An 11,132-nucleotide genomic window follows, 5' to 3' on the forward strand; every position below is an offset into this window, starting at 1 on the left:
ATCCCAACTTGTTCCTACGGTTTTGGCTAAAAGGGGCGGTCTCTAAAGTGGCATGCCTCTCTCTCTCTCTCTCTCTCCTTGCCCCGAGATCAACATTTTTTTTTTCGCCTCTAAAGTCACGAACATAATGCCATCGTCCGCGGGGCGAACAAATTCTTTTTAAACACAAATTAACGTCAAAAAGAATTAAGAAGAACAAAATATTTAGCCCCCTTACTTCTTCTGCTTCTCTTCGAAGGCATCTTGAAGGAATGATTAGGCCTAGCTTACAAACCATTTTAGGGTTCAACAGTTCACACTCACAAATGATTTGTTCCTAGCCTTAAGGGCTTAAAACGGATTTTGACCCTTGTTTTAACTATAGTTCAAAATAATTTCTGATACATACCTTATTATATTATTGATTACGATCCCTAATTGGTTGATAATTAATTAAGTTAATTGTTTCACTAATTACTAACGTTAATAACTTTGTTTTAAAGCGTAAACTTCGCGTTAGTATATTTTAGGCGGGAAAACGTATCTATGTTTACGTTTTTCTCCCAACGGAAAGTGGCGTCCCCTGGTTTCTTAAATGCGAACTTTGTGTTTTAATAAGTTCGATTTAAATTAAATTCATAATAATTTCTGGTGCATAATATATTATAGATTACGATCCCTATCAGGTTTACTAATTAATTTAATTGTTTCACTAATTACTAACGTTTATAACTTATTTTTGGTGAGTAAACTTCGTGTTAGTATATTTTTGGCGGGAAAATGTATCTATGTTTTAGTTTTTCCAGCGGAAAGTGGCTCCCCCTGGTTTCATAAATGCGAACTTAATCTTTTAATAACTACGATTAAAATTAAATATTTGAACTAATTAAGAAATAAAATAATTTGCTCTACATTTTAAAGTAAAAACTAAGCTATTTGTAGGTAAATTGGTATGAAAAACCCCGTGGAATCCAAAAATTCAATAAAATACGCAAGTGTACCATTTCCGAGGGGTCATTCACTAAGTCAAAGTGATTATGCCCTCGAAAATTAACCACATTTATGTTATTTAACTTAATTTAATTACGATTATCACAATATCATCCTCGTACAACTATAAAAATTAACATTAAGGCTAATAAAATGTAGGAAAAATTAGGCTTAAGCGCCATGACGTCATTACACCAATTGTCCAACCACGTTTTCATTGTCCGATTATAAACTTCGGTAGCGCCTTTATCACAAGTTGACCGACTCATTTGTCCAACGACGCAATCGCTCTGCTGGTACATTTTGCCGCAAATTGCGTGGCTTTGTTGCAGACGAAATATTCGAGCCCAGATAATTGACCAATCAATGGCCGCGTCTTGGCATTCGGACAATTCATTTTGGAAGCTCAGGACGCAACCAGCGTTCTTTAGGAATGCTACCCGTAAATTGTGAAAGTATTGGTATACTTAATTGTTCTTTCAATGTTGGGCCAAAAGAAATGATAATGACAATAAGCCAATTAAGCTTCGAGGTACAAGGTTAAGTATTTGGACTTGGGGCGAACATGACAGTGGTTAGAATTTAAGCAATAATTGCGGGAGTAACGCCTGGACAATGGTATTATTTATTATCAAGTACTTTGAGTTATATATGCGCAATGTAAGCGTTGGACAATGGTTGAATGCGTGGTTATTGGGTTATTGGTAGCGCTGGACAATGGTCAAGTACTTTTTTTTATTAAAAAGCACGTCCTCCACCTTATTCCCGATGCGTGGGCCAAGGCTTAACGATTGCTTTTTAAACAGACAATTCTGCTTTCAAAATAACGCGTCGTCTGCTTTAGAATCGAAACAATTCACTATTTTCGATTCTGAAGCAGACGACGCGTCATTTTGACGCGGGTTTCTCAGTTAAAAATCGAGCGTTAAGCCTTGTCACGCGCATCGGGAATAAAGTGAACGAATGAATTGGTTTGTATTTGGATGATATTGCGGTTTTCGAATTGCAGGCATTACAACAAATGGGAATTAAATGAATAATAACTGACTTCAAAGTAAACCCAAGATGGCGGCGACAGTACTTGGCAATGATTATATAAAGCGTGCGAAAGTAATTAATTACTTACCTATCAAGTTATCTTTATCTCCCTGGCAAAAGTAGTCGTAAGTTGACTTCAAGGCGTGAAGTAACCGGGACATTGGTTCTAAATCAACCATCCCAAAACAACCGTATCTGCTTTCGTATTCCAGACATTTGTCCAGCTCCAGGATTTTGCTGTTAAAAGATATTAAAATAAGGCTTAGCTCTTTATTTACGCTTAAGGAACCTTAATTGAAATTATGCTTAGCTCTTTAAGACTTAAAATATAATACTTGTGGGTAGGACCAAAAGTACTTACTCGCATATTTCATCTAGTGTCGGTCCCTCCATTAAAACCCTTCTTGCTCGGGCGCTGTTGTACTGTTCCAAATAAGATTCCACCGTTACGAAATCCCGTTCTAAGTACACGTGAAGACATCGTTGGAATTCGTGGTTATTTGGGTGACAACATTCAATTACGTTCGCTAAAACTGTCAACAAATAAAGTTTAAAACATTAATATTGGCTTTTATTTGATATTTGTTTGCGAAATTATTGGTTTTTATTTGATAAATTTGCGAAATTATTGTATTTTATTTGATATATTTCCGAAATTATTGGTTTTTATGGGATATATTTGCGAAATTATTGGTTTTTATGGGATATTTTTGCGAGATTATTGAGTTTTATGGGATATTTTTGCGAGATTATTGAGTTTTATGGGATATAATGGCGAGATTAGTGGCTTTTATGGGATATATTTGCGAAATTATTGGCTTTAATTTGATATATTTGCGAAATTATTGAATTTTATTTGATAAATTTGCCAAATTATTGGCTATTATAGGATATAATTGCACTTGGAACTTACAATGTCAAATTTGAAAGTATAGGAAATATATAACAAATATTTCTAAATATTTTATAACATACATAATTAAAAAAAATATATAGTGCAACAAGTAACAAATCATAAGCAACTAAATAGGTCTTCAATATCACGTTACATTACGCGATGTGACGTCACCTATTTTCCTCCCACTGAATTCCTCCAAGTAAACCAACCTAGACCGTAACAAAATTTTGATGGCTAACATATATAAATATATATAAAAATAAAAACTCGTTTTTGTGGCCGATTTTTCGTTAAATTTCTCTACCTACCCAGGGTATGAAAAAATCCCGAATCTCAACCCACTACATTGGCTGAGATCCAATTAACAGAAAACACAAGTACTCAATGAAAGAAACGTTAAAATAAACTAGATATTAATTATCGTTAAAAAATAAATATTTTGGTTAAAAAACTATACAAGGGGTTGGATACTTCGCATTTTATTATTAGGTAACTATCCGAGATCTCAGGAATTTAGCAACTGTCCCATTAGGCTGAAATTGGCATTTATTTAAATTAAGATTTTACGTAGTATTATATACTTTGCTTTTATATACAAGTATCCGACACCTTTCCTGAGAATTGTGAAAGATTTTTAAAGAAAAACATGACGTTAAAAGTCACGTGTTGTCGTCTCATTCTAAAATTATTTTAAGAATGACTACAGAGTTCTTTCTGTTCATAGAATTAAAACCCTTTGTTCATCTTATATTCGGTAATGAATAAATATAAGGGGAAGGAGATATAAGCCGTAGGGTTTGTACAATTATAAATAAGCCTTTTTGGGGTCTGTCAACATTCACTATTTAAAGGAAGATAACACTTTCTTAACAGCTGATACAAATCAGTTTTTAGAAAAAAGTGAAAACTAACTAACATCCTTAAATGGATAAGAATTTAACAAGCTTTCTATGGGGGAAAAACAACCCTTACTAAGATTGGAAATGTATACTACATACAATGTAACATACTGTTGCATTTTAAATTTAAAAAAGGAAAATTATTGGTAGGCAAACATTTTAGACACAGAAAGCAAACTGAAACTAAAACCAGTCGCATACTTAATTAAGAAAACCAATAAATTAAGAAAATATCCCTTACCAGAAATGATGAATATTTGCGTGAAAATACTGGCATATTTTCCCGCCAAAATTTGCAATCTCAGCGGGAGAAAAAGGCGCGAATCGAAAGTGAAAATTAAGCTCATTTGAATTATTTAGTTTCTTTTTAGTCTCTTAACGCACGTGCATCTTAGCGCCAAATGACAAATACACGCGCGCTCTTAATCAAAACCGCGCCAAAAAAAACCCTCTCTCTAACCTTCCTTCCTTTTCCCGCCAGATTCTCCACTGCAGACTGAACAGGTTGGCGCGTGATTCGACTCGTGGAATCAGAATGAAATGGCGCCAGATCGTAAAACGAATCTCGATATTGCGCGAGCTTTATTGTTTTAAGTGAAAGTGTTGATAGGTCTGCGTAGAAATATAAGAGGGATTGGATACTTTTCTTTTTCAAATTTCGTGGTTTTTCTATTCATTTTTAGCCTTTTCTATCAAGTGTCCAAGGTTCCGCATTAAGGGGGGGTTTCTTGGTATTAATGCCGGGAAATTTATATAAAAACTACTTCCGCTGATCACACCTACTTCCCACTACAACAGGAACTATTTCCTACTATAACTGATAAACAAATGGGTTTTAACCCTAACTGGAAACCATTTACGCTTAAATTAAATGTAGGTGTAAAATTGAACGCCAAAACTTATCGAGATAAGAGTCGAAAACATTGATCATAATTTCCAATTAAAATTTTAACTTTTGTTCCGTAAAAATTGGCTTTAATTAATTTTTTTTAAAGAGAGAGTGAAACTATATCACAATTAGGCTTAGCAATGTCTAAGTGTTTAAACTTAATAATCGTTTTAGTATGGTTGGATGGGGGGCAAATAGGACTATAACATACTCAAAGGGCATCCCCGTATCTCTAGTAGAACCAGAGTTACGAGCCTCCAAAGTTGGGTGTAATGCTATTCCTATGGAGTGTATGGTTATGAACATTTTCCCTAATTACTCGGCCCCCGTTTACTCGATCCCCACGTTCTTAGTATCATTGGAGGGGGGGCAAATAGGACTAAAACATACTCAAAGGGCATCTCCGTATCTGTAGTAGAACCAGAGTTATGAGCCTGCAAAGTTGGGTCTAATGCTATTCCTATGGAGGGGGCTATGTTTTTGAACATTTTCCTTAATTACTGGACCCCTGTTTGTCAGAGCCCGAAGTTTTTAGTATGGTTGGATGGGGGGCAAATAGGACTATAACATACTCAAAGGGCATCCCCGTATCTGTAGTAGAACAAGAGTTATGAGCCTGCAAAGTTGGGTCTAATGCTATTCCTATGGAGGGGGCTATGTTTTTGAACATTTTCCTTAATTACTGGACCCCTGTTTGTCAGAGCCCGAAGTTTTTAGTATGGTTGGATGGGGGCAAATAGGACTATAACATACTCAAAGGGCATCCCCGTATCTCTAGTATAACCAGAGTTACGAGCCTCCAAAGTTGGGTGTAATGCTATTCCTATGGAGTGTATGGTTATGAACATTTTCCCTAATTACTCGGCCCCTGTTTACTCGATCCCCACGTTCTTAGTATCATTGGATGGGGGCAAATAGGACTATAACATACTCAAAGGGCATCCCCGTATCTCTAGTAGAACCAGAGTTACGAGCCTCCAAAGTTGGGTCTAACGCTATTCCTATGGAGGGGGCTATGTTTTTGAACATTTTGCTTAATTACTGAACCCCTGTTTGTCAGAGCCCGATGTTTTAGTATGGTTGGATGGGGGGCAAATAGGACTATAACATACTCAAAGGACATCCCCGTATCTCTAGTAGAACCAGAGTTATGAGCCTGCAAAGTTGGGTCTAACTCTATTCCTATGGAGGGGGCTATGTTTTTGAACATTTTGCTTAATTACTGGACCCCTGTTTGTCAGAGCCCGAAGTTTTTAGTATGGTTGGATGGGGGGCAAATAGGACTATAACATACTCAAAGGAAATCTCTTTAGGCTTAGCAGTTTTTACCCAAAACCAATAAACCTACTCAAAGAAATGCATAAGTTCTTCAATAAATAAATAAGATTTTAGTTTTCATTTGTTTGTTTTACTTTATAAAATACTTACAAATAATAAAACTTTAATAAAACATTAAAATTTATCTTTAATTAAATAAAACTGTACAAGGTCATGACTGATCAAAGGCTTAGCTATAGCTTAGCCTTGATTTCCAACAATACTGACAATTTTAAGATCTAATTGATCAGGATCATTACCGGAAGTGGCGTCCTCCTCGGAACTATCACTGTTATCATTACTAGTGTCACCATCACCACGAGTGACGTCATCTTTCAATAAAACCTCATTTTCGGATCCAACCAAGAACCCCATTAACGTTGACCTTTCCTCATCGGCTGAGGTCCTTTCATCTATTTTACTAATTACCGCCTTTTTCTCTAATTCTTTTTCGTGCATTTTTGTGTGCTACGAGAAACGATTAAAATTGAAATTAAATTAAGTGTAAATAATTAATTATAATTACCTTATAACACGCTGATAATTCTGAGAACTTCTTTGGACAAAATTTACAATCGTAGGGTTTCAACCCGTAATGTCTGTTCATGTGTTCGTTTAAACATTGTTGTCGTGTGTAAGATTTTTGGCAAATTGTGCATTCAAAGGGTCTTTCACCCGTATGGGTTCGAGAGTGACGCTCTAAGTCACCTGCGAATTTGAAACTAAATTTAATTACGCAATTTTAAACTGAGGGCAGGGATAGATTTAATTTTAGAAGTAGGAATGGAGAACAGAGCGCGCGTCAAAGTCCCGGACCCCCCTTTTAACGGGACGGGGGGGTATGAAAGAAGAGGCGGGTGGGTCATAGCGACAGAGGTAAAAAGGAATTACGTAAGGTATTTTTCGCCGTCCCCGCATAAGCAACGTCATCAAAACGTATAGTTTAAAGGGCTCCTTCGGACCCTTAGACACATGGCCCCGCGGATTTCCATCCCCTCTGCATAGACGATCTTCCTCAACACTTTGCCCCACCGATTTCCGACCCCTAAGTAGTTCCCTCCTTGTTAATATCCCCCTTCTTTCACTCCCTCCCTCTGGTTAGGTAGGGGGGCTCGGAAATCCGCGGGGCCATGTGTCTAAGGGTCCGAAGGGGCCATGTGTCTAAGGGTCCGAAGGGGCCATGTGTCTAAGGGTCCGAAGGAGCCCTTTAAGTGAGCAGCCAATAAGATAATTTAAACTTTTCGTTACGACGTGTAAACGGTGTTGGAGGGAGGGGCTCTATACTGGGTGGTCTATGAGTCGGAATAACTGAAGTAAATACTCCATTCTTACTTCTAAAATTAAATCTATCCCTGCATGCTGCAGGAGACAATTTAATTTAATTTAACCTTTAGTTAGGAACTTTCTGGGACAATTAACACACGTGTATTTTTTAATCCCCAAATGACGTTGCATATGAACCGAAAGTTGAGATCGTTGTCGGAAAGGTTTACCGCAATGCTCGCATAAATGTGGTTTTAAATTTAAATGTAAGGCCATGTGAGTTTGTAAGATTCCCGATTGCGTGAAACATTTCCCGCAAATTTTACATCTAAACCCAATTAATTAATTAATTAATTAACTTAAATATCATCATAAGTTCATAAGATACGTTCCCCGTAAGTTTTTATTCACTGTCTTATGAACTTACGATCTAAATCATTTAAACCCTTTGTTCACCGTTCCGTACTCGTAAGGCTTTTCGCCAGTGTGTCTCCTAGTATGAACGGTCAAACTCTTTTTCTCCGTGAAACACTGATCGCAATGTTGACACTTCCAGGGTTTTTCACCCGTATGTGACCTAATGTGACGTTGTTTATTGCCATTTGTGGTGAAACCAATTCCGCAAATGTGACATTGAAATGGCTTCTCCCCTGTATGACGTCGCGTATGAACTTCTAAATTGGCTTTTGTGGCGAATCTGTCACCGCATTCAACGCAACCGTAAGGTCGGGAATGCGTCTTGACAAAATGCTCTTTCGATTCGAGCTCAGTTTCAAATGAACGTTGACAGAAATCGCATTTAAAAGGCCTTAAAGATTCGTCAACAGATATTTCGAGATCAAGACCACCGACAACGTTGATTTCTTGGTTGTTATTATTGTTATTGTTATTGTTATTGTTATTTTCGGGTTTGGGTATTTTGTTTTCTTCGTCACTTTGACTTAAAACGTTATCAACTTTTTCCTCCATTTTGTTTGGCGTCAAGTCATTGTTTTCCGATGATAAGTTAATTTTGTTTTCTTGTTTTTCACAATCTTTTTCATTTTTTGGTGTTATTTTTGTACGGGCTAATTTCTTTTTTTCAATCTTACGCGTAAAAGTTTCGTTTTTCGTTTCTAAAGTTTCTATACAAAGTAATTAATATAATTTAATATTTAATTAAAGTTAGGTATATATTTAGTTTTAAAGGGAATGTTAACTTTAAAGGGCAAGTCTTATTTAGATTGTAAAAATTTAAAGACGCCATTAAATATGTCTATTACGTATAAATAATTCAATAATTTTAAAATAATTTCCCTGTGACGCCACGTGACGTAGTAGATGAAAGGTATACAAGAACTTAGGCCTATTTTATAATATAAAGTTTCAAACTAGGCTTAGCAATAACATTAGACTACCTAAGACTTAAGCTAATGTTATCGCTAAGACTAGTTTGAAAGTTTAAATTTCGCGCCACCGGAAGTTGATGTTAGTTCTCTGTGATGTGTCATGTATGAGATGAAAAGAATACAAGAACTAAGGCTTAGGGCAGCCATAGGCCTAATCTTTAGGGCCTAAGCCGCCTAATAGAGTGCTGTCAGTTGTAACGTCAGATCAAAGGTTAAACGTCACGAGTCTGCCTTTAGCAATGGGCGGCCATGACAGTTACCGTTTTTTCTTTATGGGAAAACATCATGGGTGACGTCACACCGGCGCTTCTGACAGCACTCTATAGAGAGCTTTCAGATGGGATAGTAGTACGTCACACCCTCCCAAGTCTTACCGCTTTTCTGGTAGCCATATTGGGTGGTCTCAGCTTCATTCCTGCTTTAAACCCATGCACAATATGGCAGCCTAAATTATGTCAGAGACTCAACTCTTCCTACAACTGAAAGCTCTCTATTGGGCCTAATAATATAAAGTTTGAAACTAGGCTTAGCAATAACATTGGGCTACCAGACTTAGGCGAATGAAACTTTAAATTTCGCGCCACCGGAAGTTGATGATAGTTCTAAGTGACATAGGAGATGAAAAGTATACAAGAACTAAGGCTTAGGTCTAGGCCTAATCTTATTATCTTATAAACTTTCAAACTAGGCTTAGCAATAACATTAACGAAACTCTTACGTAATTAAGTTGCCCAATTGGAATATTAAAATTAATTTTTGTGGTTATCCTGGTGCTGGTTTTCAAATTATTTCAAAAATTCATATCTTGGTGAAATCTTAACCAATTTTAACGTAACTTGTTTTATTTAAAGGATAAATCTACCCCCTAAATCATTAAATTGTATTTAAAACGAGACTTGCCCTTTAAAGGGAGGATGAACCTATTATATTAATAATACCTTGAATTTCTACAGACGTTTTATTTTCTTTAATTTCAATATTAGTTAAAATCATTTGATCATCATTTGGAATAATTTGATGATTAAAGGAAGTTACGGGTAAATTTTGATTTGGTAATATCGTTAAATTTCCATTTAAATTTAAGGCATTCATGGGAAAGTCCGAGTTATTATCCGAGTTTGTTGGATGATGAGTTATCGGAAACAGTTCATTGGCACCATTATCGAGGAAACTGTTCCCAGTTGCCATAGGAACGGCTGTATTTGAGTTAAATACTTCAGCAGCGTTACCACCATTATTCATAATACCTCCATCATCATTTATTATAAAGTCTTTTGGCCGTTCCTCAACAACAGGATTTGGTGGAGGTGGTGTTAGTAGTAATGACATTTGTTTATCCGCGTTTTCTTTCTCCATTTTTAAAGCTAACGCGTTAATATCAGCCGCGCTGCTGTTAACAATTTCTTGTAGTTTCTCAGAAACCAAGTTCCAAAATTGTACAGCTTTAAGTTTTTCTTCGGCAATCATTTTAGGAACTAACGATACAGCTTCATCTATCTGTTGAATGTGAATTTGGAGAGGAGGCAAATAAAAAATGGGGGTTTTCTTTATTTAACACTGCTCTAACAGTAATATTGCTCCAATTAACAAATTTTCACTGATTAATTGCCGTTTTGTTAATTGGAATTAAAGCAAATTGAGTAAAAAACATTAGGTAGCGACAGTAACCTACCTTGGATTTAAAATTGACCAAAAGCGGCGATCCACCGTCTAAAGCCATATTAACTTATTTATTTTATAAAAACCGACTATTAAATTAATTAAAAATATCCACGAAAGTATATAAACTATTAAATAATTATATAAAACATTCAAAATGATCATCAAAATATTACACCGTTTTCTCGATTTGGGAAGCCATTACTGATGACGTCATAGTGGTGGGGCGCCCAAAAGCAGGCTAGGAAATAAGACAGGTTTACAGGTCAAAAACCAGTTTATTAATAGCTTGGACCACTTTTTTTATTCAAAACGCGAGGGTCACTGGTCCCAGTGACTAGTCTATTAATTCCTACTTTTATTAAAAATTGATATGGGGACCTCTTTAATTATTTTCATTTTAACGTAAATTTCGACTCCAGGAGTCCAGTTGTGTATACAACCCTAAGCCGAGAGAGATTTTTTTAGAAGAGAGAACGACCACAAGTCCTGGGACCAGTAGAAAAATAAATTGGGGAAGGGTCACTGGTTTCGGGACCAGTTTCATATTTAAGACATCAGGGATCACTGGTCCGGAGGACTAGTTCAGAAATAAAGCTTATTTCCAAGCCTGCTACCAGGGATCCCCGCTAGACGGCGCTTAAAGCGGAACCTTAAACTTGTCGTCTGCTGAAGGCCCGGATTGGCTGATCACAGGAGGTCCGAGCCTATATATTTAAATGTAACAAAGGAATTCGCGGCAGTCGATCTCGATGGAGGACCTTACTCGGGATCAGTTAATGAAGATTACTTAATGTTTAAATTGTTAAACC

At 36.4% G+C, this 11,132-nt stretch overlaps 2 protein-coding genes across 2 annotated transcripts; both read right to left on the bottom strand.

Annotated features, from left to right (window-relative positions):
- Window positions 1–1,047: 1,047 nt before the first annotated feature.
- LOC149653805 (uncharacterized) lies at window positions 1,048–4,273 on the bottom strand. The gene is made up of 4 exons (XM_089846713.1): window positions 4,046–4,273; window positions 2,369–2,540; window positions 2,096–2,244; window positions 1,048–1,405 (listed from the first exon to the last, which is right to left on the bottom strand). Exons 1-4 carry the CDS (start codon window positions 4,149–4,151, stop codon window positions 1,080–1,082), a joined length of 753 nt encoding a protein of 250 aa, XP_089702839.1. The 5' UTR covers window positions 4,152–4,273; the 3' UTR covers window positions 1,048–1,079.
- A 1,806-nt stretch (window positions 4,274–6,079) lies between these two features.
- LOC149653806 (uncharacterized) lies at window positions 6,080–10,541 on the bottom strand. Its single transcript, XM_089846714.1, has 6 exons — window positions 10,334–10,541; window positions 9,600–10,158; window positions 7,740–8,397; window positions 7,399–7,601; window positions 6,537–6,718; window positions 6,080–6,478 (listed from the first exon to the last, which is right to left on the bottom strand). Exons 1-6 carry the CDS (start codon window positions 10,379–10,381, stop codon window positions 6,212–6,214), a joined length of 1,917 nt encoding a protein of 638 aa, XP_089702840.1. The 5' UTR covers window positions 10,382–10,541; the 3' UTR covers window positions 6,080–6,211.
- Between the last annotated feature and the right edge of the window lie 591 nt (window positions 10,542–11,132).

This window comes from Phalangium opilio, unplaced genomic scaffold (assembly GCF_054372755.1).
Source record: "Phalangium opilio isolate 3A_F unplaced genomic scaffold, DU_Popi_V2 ptg000081l_1, whole genome shotgun sequence".
Lineage (NCBI taxonomy): Eukaryota > Metazoa > Arthropoda > Arachnida > Opiliones > Phalangiidae > Phalangium > Phalangium opilio.

Excerpts from the sequence above, each read along its gene's own strand:
- LOC149653805 (XM_089846713.1), bottom strand. The coding sequence starts at position 4,151 with ATGAGCTTAATTTTCACTTTCGATTCGCGCCTTTTTCTCCCGCTGAGA. Across the intron at positions 2,245-2,368 it reads ACACTAGATGAAATATGCGA|CAAAATCCTGGAGCTGGACA; the intron begins GTAAGTACTTTT and ends ATCTTTTAACAG. Across the intron at positions 1,406-2,095 it reads AGATAAAGATAACTTGATAG|CATTCCTAAAGAACGCTGGT; the intron begins GTAAGTAATTAA and ends ATTTACGGGTAG.
- LOC149653806 (XM_089846714.1), bottom strand. The coding sequence starts at position 10,381 with ATGGCTTTAGACGGTGGATCGCCGCTTTTGGTCAATTTTAAATCCAAG. Across the intron at positions 7,602-7,739 it reads ACTGGCGAAAAGCCTTACGA|ATGTAAAATTTGCGGGAAAT; the intron begins GTACGGAACGGT and ends AATTGGGTTTAG. Across the intron at positions 6,719-7,398 it reads CAGAAAGTTCCTAACTAAAG|GTGACTTAGAGCGTCACTCT; the intron begins GTTAAATTAAAT and ends TCAAATTCGCAG.